The sequence below is a fragment of the Pithys albifrons genome, chromosome 11, assembly GCF_047495875.1.
Source record: "Pithys albifrons albifrons isolate INPA30051 chromosome 11, PitAlb_v1, whole genome shotgun sequence".
Lineage (NCBI taxonomy): Eukaryota > Metazoa > Chordata > Aves > Passeriformes > Thamnophilidae > Pithys > Pithys albifrons.
The window spans coordinates 3,898,589-3,921,217 of NC_092468.1; the positions used below are offsets into that span (position 1 = coordinate 3,898,589).

At 46.1% G+C, this 22,629-nt stretch overlaps 2 protein-coding genes across 2 annotated transcripts in view; both read right to left on the reverse strand.

Annotated features, from left to right (window-relative positions):
• WDR33 (WD repeat domain 33) overlaps positions 1–14,239 on the reverse strand; it is a 70,465-nt gene extending 56,226 nt beyond the window's left edge. The window contains exon 1 of the mRNA XM_071565982.1: positions 14,084–14,239. The gene's annotated coding sequence lies outside the window, so the exon portion shown is untranslated. The remainder of the gene's footprint in view (positions 1–14,083) is intronic.
• Positions 14,240–16,668: 2,429 nt separating this feature from the next.
• POLR2D (RNA polymerase II subunit D) lies at positions 16,669–22,371 on the reverse strand. Its single transcript, XM_071566294.1, has 4 exons — positions 22,241–22,371; positions 20,140–20,320; positions 18,361–18,456; positions 16,669–17,302 (listed from the first exon to the last, which is right to left on the reverse strand). The coding sequence occupies exons 1-4, from the start codon at positions 22,311–22,313 to the stop codon at positions 17,224–17,226; spliced, it is 429 nt and encodes a 142-aa protein (XP_071422395.1). The 5' UTR covers positions 22,314–22,371; the 3' UTR covers positions 16,669–17,223.
• Positions 22,372–22,629: the final 258 nt, after the last annotated feature.

A 22,629-nucleotide genomic window follows, 5' to 3' on the forward strand; every position in this document is an offset into this window, starting at 1 on the left:
TCTTCATGCCTACAGATCCCTCCACATCCACGATTATGACAAGACAGTAAGTGGCACCACAGCTACAACAACATGACAAGGGAGATGACATAAGAGTAGGAAAACGAAGCAGTTATATTTTATTTCTTCAATTTCTGAGATCACTGCATTACCACAAAGAGCCTTCTACCCACAGTTACAAACTGCAAAGTTTTGCCTACCCAGCTGCTCAGGAGCATTTTCCTCTAATTGCCTCAAATATTACACTTTACCCACATAATACCCTCACCATGTCATGTTTCTCCATAACCTGTATATAACCTGTGAATAAAGAGTGTGCCACACATATTGAGTGCACATACACACACCAAGTGAAGCTTCTAAACACAGAAGCTTTAGAAATGAAAGGGTTTAGTACAGAATCAGTTATCAACTGAAACTAGAGCATTTTCTTCCAAAAACTTCTAGTCAGAGAAATACACCTATTTAAGTTTTGAGTATCCTACCTGGCCTTTTATTGGGACAAACCTCTGCCTCAACAGGCTCCTCGTATGATCTTTTCTATCACCTGCAGTGCCAGAACTCGGCACGTCTGGAGCTAAAGCTCCTCCTGCACTGCAGGTGTGAGTGCAAATATACCAACAAATACCACAGGACATTGTGTAATCCAGGGTTGTAACACCCAATTTCCCATTTTAAGCAAAGTGCCAAAGTTTGTTTTTATTTTAGAGTCCATCAACAGGGATTTAAATAGAAGAAGTGATTTTTTTCCTTAAGGTACACAATTAGAAGTAACAGCAAGATTTTTTCCAACATCAGGCACAGATCAGCTCATATTTTATTGACTCTGGACAGTAATCTTGCAAATTAATTGCTATTTTACAAGAGTATAATGAACTAGCAGAAAAGTTAATTTTTGCACACCATTTTCCCACACATCAGTTTCCTCCTTTCTGCCCCACAAATACCCCCTTCAAAGCTGAGCAGCTTTCCCACCTTTTGAGGTGTAAATGTGTCTGGGGGTACACAGAGAACACTTCAACTCACTGAGCAAAGACAGGGCCACCCAGTAACACTGGAAGGGAAACAACTGGGCCTGCTCTTCAGCTGAGATGACAAAGCAAGCCTGGGAAATGCTGTGAATATGGGGAATAAATGCAAGCACATCTGGCATGACATGAAAGCAGGATTAGCACCAGATGGCCAAAATTATCCCAAACACAACTTAAAAGAAACAAACACACAGTAAGAGGAGGAGAAACTAGAGAAGCAAAACCATGAGCAGCAAGGCCAGTTAAGATCCTTCCATGGCTGCCCTTTTCCTCAAGAAAACTCTTTCTTGGTCTCATCATCCACTTTTTTTTTTACTTTCCTGGGAATCAGACCTCTTCCCAACACAAAAGGATCATGTGAAAGGATATTCCAGACATAACTGTTCAAACCTTTGTCACCTTCAGTAATTCTTTCATGTTTCAGCAAGTTAAAAAGAGGAAATAAATGTGCATGTTCATAAACCATTTCTCTGTTACACAGAAACAGAGCCAGCCATCCTGGGGAAGGACTCAGGACAGTGACAGACAGTTCCTGAAGGCAGAAAATCCCCAGGCAGGGAGTTACACAGAAAAATGACACTTCATTTTTGCAAATGATCTGATTTTACATAAATTGACTTCTAAATACTTTAAACTGAATTCAATAGTCCCAAAATAGTTCCTCTCAAACAGGAAGAGAACCTGAGCAAAAGATTCCTGTTCAATTAGTGTTTCTCCATGTCCACTCTCTGACAGGAAAGGAGCTGCAGGAGCTGCAGGAGCATCAGAAACATCATCCTACCAGAACTGCTTCTGCTCCATACAGATGCCATTATTTTTCTCAAGAAAAGACTGACCATATGTTTCCTTCACAGCACATTAGATAAATCCACTCTGAAAACACAGAAAAAATATGAAAAAGAAGAAAACCTATGCCAAATTGCAGCTCTAGTGAAGAATATATTTATTTGACCAATTCCTTGCAATGCTGTTTCAATTTCCTGCTGTGTTGGGAAAAGATTTAATCATATTTACAAAACAAGATGAACCAAAGTCTAAACACTTGACACCTTTGGGAGGCTCTCAAAAATCTCAAACAATTTAAAGTACTTTTTACAGTTGGCTTTTTTAAACATAGATTTAAGATTACACTGTTCCATTAGAATTAGTGCTGCAGCTAAAAGATGGTCTCTATCCCACTAATTATGAGAGTGAATTGATGTATTAAACAGGAATATAACACTAGTTAAAAATCAGATGCAATTATGAAGTGCAAATTGCCCAAAGCAGACTTGAAACAGTAGAAAAAAACTGCTTAAGATTCTTGTCCTCTGAGTATTTAGAAATCTTATTCCCACTTTTGAATTACAAAAGGCCCAGCAGCAACAAGCATTTTGTGCATTTTTTATATGCAGATCTCCAAAAATTATCTACAGGATATGCAGAAGTGAGTACAGCAAGTTTAAACGTATAAACAAGACCATTCTTACAATTTGAGAGACTCCTTAATCATCCACTATGCTGGAGGCCCATAAACACTAAATCCCAAAAATCAAGGGAAAGATACTGCCCTGTGTTATCCAACATTGCTGTTATGCAACACCCCTGCTCTCTGCAACAAGCACATCCCCTGGGGTTCTGCTGCTGTGCTCTCACTCCACATCTGCAGCCCTTTTCTGGTGTATTCTACTTGTGAGCAAAACATCCCTAAGAAAGGGGGTTTCAATTCTGACTATGCAAATCAGGGGGGAAAGGATTTAGCAGCTTTTCCCTTCCAGCCATTCTGCTCCAATAGAAAAATATGTATTAAAAAATTCTCCTAGTTCTTCATTAAAAGGGAAACAGATACTTAATTACTGGCAAGTCAAAATAAGCTACTCTGCCCAAAAGGTTCATAAATCTGTTCTTATTTGGAGATACACCAAAGACTTTTGTTTCATGCACAGTCCAAAATCTACTCTACACTGGCACAGTCACAAACCTAAAAATGCAAAAGCATTTCCCCTGCTGTTCACTTCAGTTCTGCACTTTCATAATGCCCAGTTTCACTATGGAGTTCAAACCCTTGGATCTTTAACAGAATCCAACTATATCATAGAATGGATTGGGTTGGAAAAGACCTCTGAGATCATCAAGTCCAACCTTTGATCCAACCCCACTCTGATCACCAGCCCAGGGCACAAGATGTGCTGGATTCTCACTCAGTGCCACATCCATTGAATCATAGAATGGGTTGGGTTGGAAAAGCCCTCCAAGATCATCAAGTCCAACCCTTGGTCCAACTCCAGTCCCTTTACCAGATCATGGCACTCAGTGCCACGGCCAAGCTCAGTTTGAAAAACCTCCAGGGATGGGGAATCCACCCCCTCTCTGGGCAGCCCATTCCAATGCCTGAGCACTCTCTCTGCAAAGAAGTTTTTTCTGCTCTCCAACTTCAATTTCCCCTGGCAGAGCTTGAGCCCATCGTGCCCCCTTGTCCTATTGCTGAGTGCCTGGGAGAAGAGACCAACCCCCACCTGGCCAGAACTTCCCTTCAGGGAGTTCCAGACAGTGCTGAGGTCACCTCTGAGCCTCCTCTTCTCCAGGCTGAACACCCCCAGCTCCCTCAGCCTCTCCCCACAGCACTTGTGCTCCAGTCCCTTCCCCAGCCTCGTTGCTCCTCTCCTCCCATACACAGACACACTACACAGAATCTGAAAGGACAGAACATGCAACACGATGAAATGTGATTATGTTGGTGCAGTTTTGGGTTCAAAAGGTTTATTCTCTGCAGGAAGGAGTGCTGATATCTCACTGACAAAAGCCCCACAGCTTTGAAGTTTCACACACAAACACAGTGCTCAAGAACTGAAACAGCAGAGCAAGCACACAGAGAAATGGGTATCTCAAATCCCAAGGGATAATGGGCTGTCAGGGAAATCCCTTCAGAGAGCCAGTCTGAAAACCTCAGGTTACAGACCTTACACAGTGGAGTCTGCTTAGCTGCAATAAGTTACATGAACATTTAACACTTCCTTCAAATTTTGTATTTCTAACACTTAAATACATAACAATCAAATCCCAAACGTTCCTCATTTTATGCTCAAACCAAACCCTTGATTCATTCCAAAGCAGACATTTTACAGGAGATCAGGTGCTTGCATACAACATAAAGTCAAAACAGTTCACAGGACTCAGCTCCTGCGTTACCACTTTGGCTACAGGGAAAACTCTTTCATGAGAACAGCAGCCTGGAACGATCCCCTTTCTGCACTTCACAACAGCAACTTGTACAGCGAGTTTCTTGAGCTGCACTTCAAAACAAACATGGGAGCAACCAAAAGCAGGAAGAGGATGAGTGGCAGAGACTGCACCTCAGCCTCAGTTAGGAAACAGCATTTGGTTTGCTGCCATGATTTCACTATGACTGATTTGGTAACTTGGCTTTAACTTAAACGTTTACTCACAATATTTTAACAATTCTTTTTAAACAAAACACTCTTCCTCCCTCTAAACTACCCATATATCCATTTATCTCAACTCCTGTCAAGACCAGCATTTAGATGATAACCCAGGCTGTCTTTCACTACTGTGACTCACTTGATAACAGCAATTAATCTTAACCAGTCAAATACATCCAGCTTGGTTTTCATCTGAAGTGATCACTGGAGCTGCTGCTCTGACAGGAAACAAAACTTTGGGGGTCACATATGACACATAATGTGCCATGACAAATACTAAAAAGAACATAGGAGAAGTAGTTTAAAAAAAGAGCTTCTTATCCTTGCATATTCTAAATATTCTCTGCACATCTTGCTGATCCCAAGGTGTTTCTGCAGATCCATATTCCTCACTGCATTCCAAGTCCCTCTGGACTCAAGTGCTGCTGTTGGGTACACAGTGAGATGCCAACGGACAGACAGAGGAAGGGAGAGACAAGAAATCCTCCAAGAAACAATCTTCAGAGAACTTATGATTAGTGGAAGAGAAGAGGACTTGTAGGGGCAAAACTTAGGTAGGGAAATACCACAAAGTGTCTTTGTTTCAGGAACAGCCCATTGAAATTCTGATGATAAAGAGAACAATGTCCACACAATCTATCAATAGTTTGATTCTCTTCACACCATGGAACAGAAATACATATAAATATATATTTTAATATAATAAAGTCAGTTGAGTACCTGAGACCCCAAGAGTTGCAAATTCAATGCTGACAAGATACCAAAGCCTTTTTAGGAAAACCTGGGAATTAAGAGTTGTAACTTCTTACAAAGATGCACTTTCCATAACCTTTATCTACTGAATGCCTAACAAACATATCCAGAACTCTTGCAACAGTTGCTTTTACACAGAGAAGAAGTTGCAAACCTCAGAAGAATTAAGAACATCTGTAGCCCACAACCCAGAGAAGGCTTGTTCCCTGCCCAGCCCACCCCACCTCCCTCTGGTGTTCCTCAGCTCAGGCTCCTGACAAAGCAAAGCTCTTTGCCACACCAGTTTCTGGGCCAAACAAAGGCACAAGACTGTCTTAAGTTTCCATAACTAAGAAACTGAAGTCTGGAAGGGTCACCAGGGGGAGGGTAACAGTGATATCATGTGTGATCATGTGAAAAAATGTGCCTTTATATGGTGAGAAATTTAAGAAGGTAAAAAAAAAAACCCAAACCCACAACTAAAAGCCGTTTTTCAGGAGTTACTGATCACATTGCAAAGATTATTTTTCTTTCTCTCTGTCTCCAAGGCTTTATATTTCAATAGAACACTTAAAGACAAAAGAAGTTTTTATTTCACTGCATATCTTAATGGCACAATGCACTCCCCACTGACATCTACACCCCACTCACACCCAGGAGTGGGGCCTTTGTGCACCACAGCCCCGTCCCCTGGGCCTGCCAAGGGGATTTACACCGTCCATGTATTCAATGTAACTAAAGAGGATATAAACACCTTTACAGCCACACTGCAGAATAAATGCCCTATCACACATTACCCTGCAATATTTTCTTAGCAATATCCAGGGAAACTTTGTCCAAGGGTTTTTTAATCTCTTTTGATAAAAATGTGTAGCAGATGCACACAGGAACATTTAACTGACAGAAATTCATTTGTTCTTCACCCCAACACAAAACTCAAGGGTTTTGAGCAGTTACATTAACAAGTATGTTAATAGGAAAATATGCAAATTACCACCCACAGTTGCTCTGCCTGGACTTAGCTAATAAAGAGACACCCTTGAGCAAGAGGAGTGGAACTGCAGAGAACAAACCAAACCTCATTGCATCACACAATGCTGCTAAACAGGACTTATGGACCCTGCTACAAAACTCAAGGCACACTCACATAACCAATGCCACCAGTTTTGCACTTACAGTTGAATCCGAGGAGTTTAAAAACAACAACAAACCCCATCAAACAAACAGCCCCTAAATTACAGAAATGGTGAAAGAAATCAGCAATTCTGAACTATTTTGCTCAAATAAAGTCCTGACTCTAGTTGTTTATGTGGATGTGTAGTTCAGTTCCTCACTATCTGCTTCAGTTAAGATTTCAGTCGAGCACAGAAGTAAATCATCCTTTTGCCACAGTTTGGTGTGGAAGATCAATGCACAACTCACTTGCTGTCAGTCAGGCTGGAAACTGTTTACTCCAATAAGGAACAAACACAAGGAAAAAATAAACTGTGTTGGTTATTGTGGTTTCAAGTCTCCAGTGTCTGAAAGTCCATGTAATACCACTTGAGTTCAAAAAGTTTTGTTAGAAACAAACCTATTTTCAAACAAGACAAATTAGAGATTTTTTCTATATAAAGAAACAATCAATACCAAAACACCTTCCAAGCTGATGCATGATGTATAAGTATCACATACAAGTGAAATGAATTAGAAATACACTTTTTTTTAACTGGAATCACAGAGCCAGCTTTTCCAGGGAAGTGTTTTCTGGTCTTTGCTTGTGGATTATGAGCCATGGAAATGCTTACATAAGGTTATGAAGGGACTGGAGCACAAGTGCTGTGTGGAGAGGCTGAGGGAGCTGGGGGTGTTTAGCCTGGAGAAGAGGAGGCTCAGAGGTGACCTCAGCACTGTCTGGAACTGCCTGAAGGGAAGTTCTGGCCAGGTGGGGGTTGGTCTCTTCTCCCAGGCACTCAGCAATAGGACAAGGGGGCACGATGGGCTCAAGCTCTGCCAGGGGAAACTGAAGTTGGAGAGCAGAAAGAAATTCTTTGCAGAGAGAGTGCTCAGGGATTGGAATGGGCTGCCCAGAGAGGGGGTGGATTCCCCATCCCTGGAGGTTTTTAACCTGAGCTTGGCCGTGGCACTGAGTGCCATGATCTGGTAAAGGGACTGGAGCTGGACTTGATGATCTCAGAGGTCTTTTCCATCCCAATCCATTCTGTGATTCTATACAGAGATCTACAGTACTCAAAGACCACATTTAAGTTCATTTGTACACTGCCCCTCCTTTGGCAATTAGTAGTGTTCAACAGAAGCACATGATCAACTTCTGTATCAATACACTGCCCAGTCAGGGAAACCCAAGCTCACACACATCAGACTTGCACAAAGCCCTTCAAGGAACAAGGGTCCAGGGTCAGAGCTCCCCCAACTACAGAAGAGTCAAACTTCTCATGAGAACAACTCACTAGAAAGGCACCTCACGGGAGAGCTTCAGTGTGGACAGCCAGAGTTCTCCAAAAGGCTGAAATCCCTGGGCATTTCTTTCCTACTTCATATTGCCTGCCTGAAGGATATCAGCAAGTTTTTCTGGCAACAACAGCACTTCCATCACCAGCTGTAGGTCAGTATTTTCACCCAACTGCACAGAAAGCTTTGCAGCTGTGGCTTGTATTAGTCAGTCTACAAAAGGTATTACTAGAAATAGCTGCTTTACCTATTAGGCTTAGATTTGCTGAGAAGACTTAAATATTTGCATCCATCCATAGAAAAAGATTGGAAAATATACCTGACTATGAATTTAACTCCAGTAATTGAGAAACAGTGCAAATATTGCAGAATGAACACACTCTATTAATACTCACTCAGTCTGCACTCCTCCTGCTTCCAGTTCTGAGCTACAAATCTACATTTTTCTTGTGATATAATAATGACAACACTTCACTAGTTTCTGCAAAGAGATGTAACAGTTTGCTTATAAACACCAACAGGAAGAAAGGCATTTTCAAGGCTAAGGGGCAATTTTTACTGGGATGGGGGAAGGAGGACAAGAGTAGAAATCACGACTGCTCGTTGTGGTTACACACTTCAAGTGCAGCAACAGCTACTGAGGGAACTTTCAGCACTGTGGGAAGAGCCTGGAGAATTGCTGAGATGACCCAAACCCAGTCTGAAACTGCTGAGACAAAGAGAAAGTAACCCTGGCTTGACCCCAGCTGTGTCTGCCTGCCCTATGTGACCCCTCCTTCAAGCCAACATGAATATTTGGTGACTACACTGGACATGCACCTCAGAAACTCCTCTGTGTTGAGACCCTTTTTGCTCACATTGGTCAAAAACCACACAAGTGACTACCAAGTTCTAGGAATGACTCTGCTGACACAGAAGGAAACCCAAGGTATCAGAAGCAGGGGAAGTTGCCACACTGGATGGCAGCAGAGGACAGGGCAGAGTTGCAAACCCTGCACCTCCATCCCCTGGGGCTGTGGCTGCTTAACCAGCTCACAGGCACCTCCCACCACCCAAAGCTGCAATGAACACTCCTAAATACACATGAAAATACCAATCACCATCTGCCAGAACTCCACCATCAACTCAAAAACTACACCAAACCCATTAATACTACTCAAGACTCCTTGTCATCCAGTTTCTGGCCTCCCTTTACAAAATGACACATTAACATACTATTTTGTATATGTTTCTGTTGGATTTGAGATGATTTAAAGGAACCCTCATATCTATCCAAGAAACATGGATTAATTTGAGTACCTGTGTGCTCATGCTGAAGTGTATAAAACATGAATACACAGAACTGATCAGTGCCAACAAATCTATAGTTCTAAGAGGCAAAATTGCTTTCAGCCTGTGCCTGTCCTGCCACACTGTTCAACTTTTGGGTGAAGTCACAGGACAGTGACTTAGAGCTGCCTAAATTCCAACCTTCATGACCAACTGCCTTGATTTAAAGCCTGGTACTATAGACAGGATCATGATTTTAGGGATGTATTTTCATCCCCAGCTGCTACATCACCTTGGAACTGCCCCTGCTGCCCCTCAGCACAGTCAGTGGTGACCCCAGGGCAGCCCAAGCCAGCACTGGCACAGACAGGGATGTGCCATCAGCTCCTCTCCCAGCTCATGGTTCCACAATCACCATTTCCAACAGACAGGCCAAAATGGAAAAGTGACCCAGACTAAACCCAAACCCCCTGGTTCTACACACAGAAAGGGTGCCCGGGTACAGCTGCAGCACAACTGCAGCAACTCTGGCACCAGGAGAAGATCAGCAGAATATTCTGATTTTATCAATTTAAAAGCACTACAAATTCTGGATTAAATAAAATTCACAACTACACTAATAACATTATCAAAGCTTCAAAAGTCAACAGAATTTATTTTTTTGAACCAACACACTTGATTATATTGAAGAATAATTAATCAGCACTAATGAGCTCATGACTGGCATATTATTGTTCTTCATATCAAAATCAATTAACTGAAAGTAAACAGAAATTTGGAAGTGTTCAGATTTCCCAGTGTATGGCAAAAAAATCCTACTGGACCCTGAGATGAGCTCAGTTGGTTAAAACTTGGCTGTAATAATGCCAAGGTCATGGGTTCAATCCCCTGTGTGGGCCAATGACTGAAGAGCTGGACTTGATGATCCTTGTGGGTCCCTCCCAACTCAGAATAGTCTGGGATTCTGTGATTGATTGAGAGAAAAGTGAAATTGAAGATAAACTTCTAACTCTTCTTATGATAGAAAAAAACACACCAGGGTTACTTGCTGCAGTATGTAAGTGCCCAGAGAGGAAGAGATGCTTCCAGTTGTGTCTGAAGAACGTGGAAAACTGCTGATACTTCTTACATTCTATATATATAGTAAGTAAGAACACTTAGAGGGAAGTGCTTGAAACAACACTCGTGGGCAGCACAAGCACTGTCAGGGTCAGTCAACAGGGAAGTTCAACTAGAATAAATATTTAATTCTACAGCTGAGAGAAACTGTGACAAAAGCCACAATTACTGAAACTGCTTAGAAGAGAATACCCAACTCCTGGTAAGAATTCAATGCAACTTACTCAGTACAATTCCTGAAGGGAAGTTCTGGCCAGGTGGGGGTTGGTCTCTTCTCCCAGGCACTCAGCAATAGGACAAGGGGGCACGATGGGCTCAAGCTCTGCCAGGGGAAATTGAAGTTGGAGAGCAGAAAACAATTCTTTGCAGAGAGAGTGCTCAGGGATTGGAATGGGCTGCCCAGAGAGGGGGTGGATTCCCCATCCCTGGAGGTTCAACTGAGCTTGGCCGTGGCACTGAGTGCCATGATCTGGTAAAGGGACTGGAGTTGGACCAAGGGTTGGACTTGATGATCTCAGAGGTCTTTTCCATCCCAATCCATTCTGTGATTATTGTTAGACTTGGTACATTTTTCAATCCTTACAATATATTTACATGAATTTTCACTATTAAATATTAACCAACATGATGGAAGTTGGCACTTATTCTTCTTGTTCACCAAGGTGTCTTAATGAATAGAATTCAACTTATTTTTTCCCCTTAAGTAAAAAAAACCCCACAAAACAGGTATCCAGCTTACCAGGTAAACTGGGAGCTGTTTATAAAGGCCATTCTTGCTCTACAGAATCACTTGGGTTGGAAAAGCCCTCCGAGATCATCAAGTCCTGCACTTTCATAATGCCCAGTTTCACTTTGGATTCACATCTTTGGATCTTTAACAGAATCCAACTATATCATAGAATGGATTGGGTTGGAAAAGACCTCGGAGATCATCAAGTCCAACCCTTGATCCAACCCCACTCTGTGCCCTGGGTTGGTGATCACAGTGGGGTTGGATCAAGATGTGCTGGATTCTCACTCAGTGCCACATCCATACAATCATAGAATGGGTTGGGTTGGAAAAGCCCTCCGAGATCATCAAGTCCAACCCTTGGTCCAACTCCAGTCCCTTTACCAGATCATGGCACTCAGTGCCACGGCCAAGCTCAGTTGAAAAACCTCCAGGGATGGGGAATCCATCCCCTCTCTGGGCAGCCCATTCCAATGCCTGAGCACTCTCTCTGCAAAGAATTTCTTTCTCATCTCCAACTTCAATTTCCCCTGGCAGAGCTTGAGCCCATCGTGCCCCCTTGTCCTATTGCTGAGTGCCTGGGAGAATCACAGGATTTTATAATCTGGTGCAGAGGCAAAACAGAACATCAGTGAGCTCAGAGTCAAAGCATGAAACACTTTGGTCTCTGGGATCCCTCCATAACCAGAGACCCTGACAAACTGTGACCACTGCAAGCAACTGGGCAGGACCTGCACCCAAGAGGTGTCAGATCCCGGTGCCTGCACTGCCCTGGCAGCAAAAGGAGTGTCCAAGAGCACAGGAACAGCTCACTCGCCCTCCTGGCACAGCCACACTCCGTGTCCCATTTCAGGTTTCACAACAGAACCCCTGGAACACCCAGACTGAGTGTGGAGAGCTGGTTAGACCAGAAGTGACATTCCAAGGAATGCTGAGCAGCTTTTCTTAAATACTAGTGAGCAAGAACAGACTGCTGAGAAGTTCAGCACCATCTGGAAAGTAGGGATGCTCCAAAGTGAAGTAAAATTAATTAAAAAAATACAAATTAAATATTGTTAGCTATCAAAAACTCTGCTTCTCCACTCTTACTATCAGAGATTCCCTGTAAGAAACAAACCCCAAAGTTCTCTTTAGGTTTTAATCTTTTAAAGACCTTCTGAAATCCCTCCACACCACCAAGCTCTAACAATGTTCATTTTCACTGAGGCTCCTCATCAAAGGCATCTCTTCATTAACTGCACCAACCAAACAAGCAGATCTGTGTTTGTGCTTTGTGTGAGGCTTTCACTAACAAGATCATACAACACCAGCCAAATAAAGAACAATTTCTGCAGATTTCACAGCTTGTTTTATAATTTCCTGCACAGAGAGTGGTACTTTTCTAAATTATAACCTATATCTGAGCAAGGATAAAATGATTTTCATTTCCAGCATCAGTGAAACAACTACTGAAACTCCCTGGATGTCAGCCCCATTGAAGGTGGACAAAGTGAAATATTCCTCATGGAGTCACCTCAGTACAAAGTTAAACTGTGTTTCTTTCATCCTGCAACTCATCCCAATGTCTTCTCCATGACTTTTTTTCAGGTGAGTCAGAGGACCCAGAAATCTGCCAGGGATGGGAACAAGTGCAGCAAATTAAATCACTCCCAGTACCTCCATCTCAGGCACAGTTTGGGATTGCTGAGTTTTACTTCCTGTGCTGATTGAAGGAAATATGAAAACTGATGAGAAATTTTCAATTCCAATGTCCAATGTCAAGAGGACAAACACTTCAGGCCACTGACTGACATTGAGTTGCAAGATTTTAGCAGGTCCAGGAGTAATTAGTCACTAACATTTAACAGTCTCTGCAGCTCAAAGGGTTTTTCCCCCATCTTTCAGTATTTTCATTTGTTTTCAGTATCTACATTTTCAGATCTTTCCCCAAGATGGGAAGAACCAGAATTTTCAAATATGTGTGATAATTATATATTCTTACACGATGGTAAAATATTGCAGCAAACTGCTGAGGAGTAAAAGTCAGTTTACTTGATAAGGGATTTAGGAGGAGGGAACCCCAAAGCTTTTGGCACAACACTTTGCATGCTGTAAACTATGAAATAAACATGTAGTGTCACCTCTCTTAAGGGAAGGATAGAAGAGTTTGAGTTAAGGAAAGCATAAAAGAATAAACATCTGCAAGGAGGAGGAGGTGGGACTGAGGTCTACAAAGAAAAACAGATTTCCAAACAGCACCCAGAAACTGCAAGTAAAGACATGATGAGGCACAAGATTGTAGAGCACAGAATGACTTACCTATGACAGTTCTGTCAGAAAAACAAATGTGCTTCAGCAAATACCTCAAGATGCTGCACTTGAGACCACACAGCTCTCCACTCACGGCAGAGAAGCAAGAGAGCAACAACACCCATCTCTAAGGAGGCAGGAAGTTGAGTGAGTTCTCTCCAAGAGAGAAACACTCAAGTATTTCTCCAAGTTTAACACATCCTCCAGGTTTCTGCCATGCCATGACCAGGGGTTGGTGAGTCTCAGTCAGTGGAATGTGGCACCACATGGTCATTAAACCCCTCCCTGCTGCCACAGGAGCAAGTGCCTGGTGCTCACGGCTGTCTTATTATACTGCAAGGAACATATTCCAACAGCAGTGACATTGTACAGCGTTATAGAGTAGAAAATGTGAGCCACAGCACTTTCAGAACCTCTCAAAACCCCAAAGATATAATACGAATATGTTGCCTTCCCATCCTTCTACCAATGTTTATTGGCCCCACGGCACTAAGACCACCCTTTATTGGGAAATGCGATTATTTCACTTGGCGTCTGAGACGCTCAAACAGTCGCCAGGCTGTGGCTGTCTCTGCTCCCTCCTCAATATACAGAGAGTTACTCGTGTGGAGGACTCCACAGACAGGAAATGCGGCGGGATGTATCTAACAGGGCCCGTAATGGCCAGGGCTGCCCCAGCCCTATCGCCAAGGAGCCACAACCCCATCTCCGCTCACACCCAAGGCAGAAGAAAGAATAACACACAAAAAAGGGAAAAAGTAGCAAATGGCAGGACTGAGAGACTCGGGCGAGGCCGCCCCGGCACAGCTGAGCAGGAGGCCGGGCAGGCCCTGCTGAGCGCTCCCTGCCCCGGCCTCGAGCACGGCCCACCGCGGGCCTGCGCTCGGCTCCCGCCGCTCCTCGGGCCGCCCCGGCCCGGGCCCCGCCGCTCCTGCCCGCGGCCTCCGCCCTGCCCCGGCCCCAGGCCGCGACCTAAAAATGGCGGAGGCGGCCGCGGCTGCTGTGCCGCTCCCCCGCCCCGCCCGGCCCCGAGCCGCACTCACCAGCCAGCCGGCCTGTCGCACCGGGACTCCGCGCCCGCCCCGCCGCGTCTGCGCTCGCCTCGCCCCCCTCCCGGCAGCGCCGCCGCCGCCTCAGGCCCCGCGCCCGCCCGCCATCTTCCCTCGGCCGCCCCGCCGACAGCGCCCGCGCGGCGCACGCACCGCGTCAGCGCGCACGCGCGTGCGTCACGGCGCACGGAAGGGGCGGTGCCGCCGCGGATCAAGAGCTGCCGGGGGGGGGGCTGCGCATGCGCAGGGCGGCGGGCGCGCCACGCGCCGCTTTCGTGACCCGCCCGAGGCACGGCGCGGGGTGTGCGCATGCGCGGGGGGGCCGGGAGCGCCACGTGGGTTGTGCGGGACAAGGACGGGCACGGCCCCGCACGGCACTGCCGGGACAGCTCCGGGGCACCGGCACGGCCAGGGTCACCGGAGCGGGCAGGGCCGGCCCCAGGGTCACCGGAACGTCCATGGGCACCGGGGCGGGCAGTGCTGGCTCCATGGTCACTGGAATGTCCGTGGTCACCAGAACGGGCAGGGCCGGCTCCGAGTCAACGGAACGTCCATGGTTACCGGAACGGGCAGTGCCGGTTCCAGGGTCACCAGAACGTCCATGGGCACCGGGGCGGGCAGTGCTGGCTCCATAGTCACCGGAACGTCCGTGGTCACCAGAACGGGCAGGGCCGGCTCCGAGTCAACGGAACGTCCATGGTTACCGGAACGGGCAGTGCCGGTTCCAGGGTCACTGGAAAGGGCAGGGCCGGCTTCGGTTCACCGGAACGTCCAGGGTGTGCGCATGCGCGGAGGAGCCGCCGCGGCGCCGGGAGCACCACGCGTGTTACGTGGGACAAGGGTCCAGGTCACTGGAGCGGCCAGTGCCGGCTCTGGGTCACCGGGACGTTCAGGGTCACCATAACGGGCAGTGCCGGCTCTGGGTCACCAGAATGTTCAGGGTCACCATAACGAGCAGTGCCGACTCCGGGTCACCAGAACGGGCAGGGCCGGCTCCAGGTCACCAGAACGTTCAGGGTCACCATAACTAGCAGTGCCGACTCCGGGTCACCGGGATGTTCAGGGTCACTGGATCAGGCAGTGCCAGTTCCAGGGTCACCGGATCGGGCAGTGCCGGCGGCTGGACACGTCACTGTTTCTGAATCGCATCAGCCACGCGCAGCTCGGTGTTCTGCGCTGCTCTGTGTTGGTTCCCTCCTGCTCACGGAACACCCCGACACTCCCACAAAGTCCTTTGGAATGGGCTGCCCAGGGAGGTGGTGGAGTCACCTTTAAGGAAAGACTGGATGTGGCACTGAATGCCCTGGTCTAGTTCTGTCAGGTTGGACTCCGTGATCTCTGAGGTCTTTCCCAACCTTATTGATTCTGTCGTTCCCTTCTCCTCTGTCCCCATTACTGGGTTTCAAAACACAACAGCCAAAACCAACTAATCTTAAGCCACATAATTCTCTCTTTGTGGAGGCCGGTGCAACTCTCCTGGGATCTGTTTGCAGATCCCTGTGTCTGTCACGGTCCTCGGCCATCTCCTGTCTGCCCACAAAGGCATCAACAGGCACTAATGCCTCCCAGTTACAATTATTACACCTTTTTACCCAGGAGTGTAGGTAAAAAAGGTGCAGAATGGATTTTTTTTCCCTGAATGAACAGTCATTAAGTCACAACACCCTGTGTTTACAAGATGAAAATTTCTTAAAGATGCTTGAACAGAAACAGGGCAAAACCAGGTTCTATGGGAGCAGCTCCTGGAAAGCATATCCTATATAAAAGGGGACAATGAGCTTTATAAAAACAATTCACCACCTTGGTTTCCTCTTTGTTCTCCAGCTATAACTGTTCTGACCTAGTTCAGGTTCCTGTGACTTGTCAGAGAGGCTTGCCTGGTTTATTGGCTTGCAGAAGAGACTACAGATTGAGGCTGTTTGACCCAAGGTGCTCCAGATGCACATACCAGTGTGGCCTTTCAGCAAAGCCAGCAAAACCTCAAATAATATTACACTCCTCTCCCTTTTGCAAGATCAGTGGAATTCTATTGCTCATCCTCACAGTGTCTTGGCTTTACACACCTGTCTTCCTCGCTGTCCCAGATGTTCATTCTTTCCTGCAAAATTTTCCTTCTTCCAAGTGTGGTGGTAAAATTTTAAGATTTGAGAGGGCTGGCTAAGAAGTTTACCCTATCCAAAAGAACATTTCAACTAAAAGCTCACAATCTGTGACTCTCCCAGCTGCTGAGCTGCGATAACAGGGGCTGTGCCACGCCCACAGGCCACTCCTTCACGGTTTAGTTCCTTCTCAGAATTAGGGCAGTTAGAAAACTGCTTAAGGAGTCCATCCCTCCTGGGGTGGATGCCTGGCTTTGTTGACATCAAAATTATTGATTAACTTTTTATCTTCTGTAACAGAACATAGGTGGGTGTCTGTAATCACCTGCCCAAATGTTCTCTCACTGTGTTCATAATTAACACCACCTCTGTCTGATCTGCCCTAAATTGTGCTTTTGGTATAACATGTTTGGAGTCCTCGGATCTCCAGGATCTGTTTATCAAAAGGTCCTCATTAACAAAATCATAATATGTACCTAATGTTTATAAAACACACAACTTTAATTAAAATATATTTTAATTTACACTAGACAATAGAAAATTATTGAAGCTGAAAAAATTCCCTGTCCTAATCAAACAATAAAAAGACCCCAAACAAACAAAAAAACACCACAGAAATTGATGCTGCCCATGACTGAACTTCTGAGAATCAAGAGTAAGTTTCTCCTCTTTCTGAAGTTTCACAAAAAATGAAATGACATCTATATTTCTGCTAAAAACCAGAACATGTTGAAAATTTACAAATTGGGAAGAGGGTTTGAGGAAAAAACAAATATTTGAGCCACTGGGAAAAGGCTTTTCAGTTTCTCTGGCTCTCACAATATGGGGGTCCTTGCCAATGTACACATGGAACAACCCAAAAAGATAACACTGATCTCCAGTCTGAATGCCCCTGTGATGACACAGGACTGAAACACCCTGCCCTGTGCCCACAACTTCCCTCACTCAGCCAGGAGCTCAACTGGTCCAGAGGGCTGAGAAACAGTCAAAGGTGCCTGTTTTTTGATGTTCAGATAAAGGGGTTGAGGGTTAACCTTAATATTGGAAGCTGCGTTTAGTCTGAATGTCATCAAGAATCTGCTGTAATTCCTCATCTTCAAACCGGCCCTCAAGGCTGCAAGACAAAAATAACAAGGAAACATTAAAGCTTTCAGAAATAATCTTCCCCCCTGATTAATTTCAGCCATAATTCCCTCCCATCAGTCTCAACACATCATAACCCACCTGTGTGTAACCACCAGGAACCATCTGTGACGTTGCTGTACAAAAAGTACTCTAAGCCCTATGCAGTGTCCTCTTTTCATGACAAAACTCCATCCTTCCCAAATGTGTTATCAAAAAGGCAAGGCAGGTGCAGGTTTTAACAGACCTCTAGATGAAGTCCATGTAGCCATGTGCTCCTAAGCCAGTCTGTTCTTGCTATGAAACTTTAGTATAGAATCACAGAACAGTTTGGGATGGAAGGGACCTTAAGGCTCATGTTGTTCCACCCCCTGCCATGGACAGGGACACCTTCCACTATTCCAGGTTGCTCCAAGCCCTGTCCAACCTGGCCTTGGACACTCCCAGGGATGGGGCAGCCACAGCTTGTCTGGGCACCCTGTGCCAGGGCCTGTCCACCCTCACAGGGGAGAATTTTTTCCTAATCTCTAATCTAAACCTACTCTCTTTCAGTTTGAAGCCATTCCCTCTTGTCCTGTCACTACATGTTCCTGTAAAAAGCCTCTCTCCATCTTTCTTGTAAACTGCCTTTAGGTACTGGGAGACTGCAATTAGGTCATCCCAAACCCTTCTGTTCTATATAAGGAAGAAACTGTAATTCAGATGAATGTTTCCTTCCCTCCTCTCTCTCAGGCCATGAGGTAACCAGTCACCACACAAAGAAGTTACTGCTTCTCCATACCTTATTCACAAAACAGTTCATTTGCTCCAACAGAAAACACCTCCAACAAACACAAACACAGCCAGCTAAGAACCCCAACTGATGCTGTTTATACTTAATCCTGTAAAAGTTGTCAGAAGCACATCAGGGACATGCACAAATAGTGCCTCACTGTCAGATCAATGGGTAGGGGAAGAAACACCAAGACTGAAGAGAGAGTCCCTGCCCACAGCTGTCTTTGGAACCCAGGGAAGTATAAAGCAGTCTTTGTACAATATGTAAGTGCTCACCTAGGAATCAGAGCTTTGGCTTCCTCAGCTGTCTCGGGACACAAGTTGGCCAAACATGCCAATTCAAACTTATGGAGCTTTTTCTGGAGCAGCAAACTGTAAGGAAAGACATGGTGAAATTACAAAATGAAAATATAAAAGGGCATAAACTACACCAAATGGATCTCTTTTTTCACACTGCTTCTGGCACTGAAGTCAGTTTTTTTCACGAGAAAAAACTCATTACATAATTGGATAGAGGAAAAAAAGGCTCATCTGCTAAATTCACTTCTGAATTACTGTATAGTTTAGAAAATCCTCCCATTTAATGCAGTCAGTCCTCACTGAAATACTGAAAACACAGCAGCTCACAAGGCTTAGCCTGGACAAAGTATCACCTAATGATAAGAATTAAAGAAATAAATATATGGTGGAGGAACTGGACATCACACACAGACCAACACGATCAACTGAATGCCGATTTATTATACACTACACACAGTTTATATAGAGCTAAAGCTGCACACTATTGGCTAAGTTAAAATCCTCACACCATCAGGCTACAAACTTTAATTGGTTATAATCCTTACCTCACAAGTCCAGTGTTTATATTATCTTATCCTGGCTGTTTTCACACACCTGCAGAGTCCTGTGAGAACCTGAGGAGCTCCCATGAGAAACCTCTAGGGAGTAGCGAACTCCTCCAAGCAGCTGTGACTTGTTGCTGCTTCTTAGCCGATAGCTAAGTCTCACAGGGTTTGTGAGGGCTGGTTTCAGTCCCACAAGATCTTATATAGATCTGAATTGCTCACTTGTGATTTTACTGTAGCTACAAAGAATTATGATCAAATTCCTCGCATCTTCAGAAAGAACTGAAGAGCAAATCAGGAAACACCACTAAACTGCACTTTGATAAGGCATCAGATGAAATTCCGTAGTGTTATTCCCCAAGCTCCCACTCACCTGCGCACACTGGCGATGGTTTCCCGGTTATTCCCCAAGCTCCCTGCTCACACTGGTGATGGTTTCCTGGTTATTCCCCAAGCTCCCTGCTCACACTGGCGATGGTTTCCTGGTTATCCCCCAAGCTCACCTGCGCACACTGGCGATGGTTTCCCAGTTAATCCCCAAGCTCCCTGCGCACACTGGCGATGGTTTCCTGGTTATTCCCCAAGCTCACCCGATCACACTGGCGATGGTTTCCTGGTTATTCCCCAAGCTCCCCGCTCACACTGGCAATGTTTCCCGGTTATTCCCCAAGCTCCCCGCTCACACTGGCGATGGTTTCCCGGTTATTCCCCAAGCTCCCCACTCACCTGCACACACTGGCAATGTTTCCCGGTTATTCCCCAAGCTCCCCGCGCACACTGGCGATGGTTTCCTGGTTATTCCCCAAGCTCCCTGCTCACACTGGCGATGGTTTCCTGGTTATTCCCCAAGCTCCCCGCTCACGCTGGCGATGGTTTCCTGGTTAATCCCCAAGCTCCCCACTCACCTGCACACACTGGCAATGTTTCCCGGTTATTCCCCAAGCTCACCTGCGCACACTGGCGATGGTTTCCTGGTTATTCCCCAAGCTCACCTGCGCACACTGGCGATGGTTTCCTGGTTATTCCCCAAGCTCACCTGCGCACACTGGCGATGGTTTCCCGGTTATTCCCCAAGCTTCCCGCTCACACTGGCGATGGTTTCCTGGTTATTCCCCAAGCTCACCTGCGCACACTGGCGATGGTTTCCCGGTTATTCCCCAAGCTCCCCGCTCACACTGGCGATGGTTTCCTGGTTATTCCCCAAGCTCACCTGCGCACACTGGCGATGGTTTCCCGGTTTTTGAAGCGGCTGAAGCGCGCTGTGTAATTCAGTGTTTTCATGAACACCTCTGAGAGCTCCTGCTCGTCCTCTGCGCTCTCGTTCTGCTGCTTGCGATGCTCCAGCAGCATGTGCACCTCGGAGTTCAGCAGAGTTTCTGCAGTTTCAAATTCTGCAGTGGAACGAGAGAGCAGCAGCAGGAAAAAAGATGAAGCGTGGATGAAAAAGGGAATTATGGAAGCTTTGTACATAAATTCAGCTCTGGGCAAGAAAGAACTGAACAAGGTGTTTCATGGTAGTTGTGTGAGCTCTTTCACCAGTGTGAATTCATACTGAAAATGGTGATAAAAATTACACCACTTTGAGTGACAATCTGTGGTGTTTATCTTTTGCCCTCCTCCTATTTTACCCTTACAGCCCTTCTGGCCTGTCATATTTTTGCAGTATGTTTTCCTCACCCTTTTTAGGCAGAACTCAAGGAATGCATGAAATGTTTTAGGAAAAAAAATATTTAGAACTGTAATACTCAAAAATATTCAGAAGTGATGCCTATGGCCCTCAGAAGTCTCTGATTTTTTGAAGTAAATATGGATGGTGTTGAATATTTTAAAAAAAGGTTGCGTTTACTTAAAAGTTTGATTGACCTACTGTAATTTTATTATCAGAAAAACCCTTTTAACTAATCTTAGCAGATTTCTGCCCCCTTTTTAGCAAGCTTTGGTTTCATTCATCATCACCATAACTACTATATGCATTCCAATAACAGGATGGTTTCAACATCAGCAGTATGAGCTGTTCAGAGCAGCACAGGCAAAGGCTGCATCCCAGGCTGACTCTCAGCACTGTTTTATACAAGCAGATACAGGGCAGTGCCAGAAAGGGACTGGCAAACCTGATTTTGCACTGAGCAGTAAATTAGCTCAGGCTGAATATCAGTAGGCTATAGATTTTAGTGTTAAAAATACAAAAAAATCCAGTCTTTCAGGGCTATGTTTTTGTTCATAACTCAAAAATGTAGCACAGTGCCCATTTTTCTTCTTTATTTTTTTTCTTTTCCATGGTGGCTTTGAGGTGTAAATACATCTGTGGAATTAATAATAAATAATTTTCTGCAAAAATACACAGACTAGTCACCAGCTCTGGCCCCAGAGAGCTGGTTTCCTAAATGCAGCAGTATTCATAGAATCCCAGAGTAGTTTGGGTTGAATGGGATCTTAAAGATCATCCAGTCCCAACCCCTGCCATGGGCAGGAACACCTCCCACTGTCCCAGGTTTCTCCAAGCCCTGTCCAACCTGGCCCTTGGACACTCCCAGGGATGGGGCAGCCACAGCTTCTCTGCCCAACCTGTGCCAGGACCTGCCCACCCTCACAGGGAAGAATTCCTGCATGGAGAAACATCACTGGAAAAGTAACAGTTGCATCAAAACCAACCTTTTCACTGTAACCCGATGGGATTTTATTTTTATAAATCTTGCACACACACATAGTAACCGACATAAAAACTGCCATATTCTAGCAACCATGAGGTTGTTAAACATAGAATCATAGAATGAACTGGTTTGGAAGAGAGCTCTGAGATCATGAAATCCAACCCTTGATCCAACCTCACTGTGATCACCAGATCATGGCACTCAGTACCAAGTCCAGTCTCACCTTAAAAACCTCCAGGGATGGTGAATCCACCGCCTCTCTGAGCAGGCCATCCCAATGCCTCATTACCCTCTCTGGAAAGAATTTCTTCCTGATATCCAACCTAAACCTCCTCTCGCAGAGCTTAAGCCCGTGCCCTCTTGTCCTGCTGTTGGTTGCCTGAGAGAAGACACCAATCCCCACCTGGCTGTAACTTCCCTTCAGGTAGTTCTAGACAGTGATGAGGTCACCTCTAAGCCTCCTCTTCTCCAGACTAAATAACCCCAGCTCCCTTAACCTCTCTTGATAAATAAATCATTTATTATCCTGGTCTGTAAAACTCGGGTCACAGCTGCGCTCCAGGCCACTACGCTGCTGGGCGAGGCTCGGCCCCTCACAGGCGGCCGCCGCCAGCCTCGGACCAGCGCCCGGCCCGGCCCCGGCCCCGACCCCGCCTGCACCTTTGGGGAAGACGAGCTGCGAGGCATCCTCCTCCACGTCCGCCGCCCGCGGGTCGCTGCCGCCCGCCGCCATCGCCGGAACCAGCGGCGGAAAGACGAGAGAGCCGGGACCGGGCGGGTCTGGGGCGGGAGGGGCGGGCCGGGGCGGGCCGTGTGAGGGGCGGGCCATGGAGGGGCCGAGTGAGGGGCGGGTCGGGGCGGGCCGTGTGAGGGGCGGGCCATGGAGGGGCCGAGGGAAGGGCGGGAGGCTGTGTGAGGGGCAGGACGTGGCTGTGCCCGTGTGAGGGACCGAGGGGCAGTTCTGTTTGAGAGGCAGGACGTGGCTGTGCCCGTGTGAGGGCCGAGGGGCAGTTCTGTGTGAGGGGCCGCGGGGCGGCTCTACCCGTGTG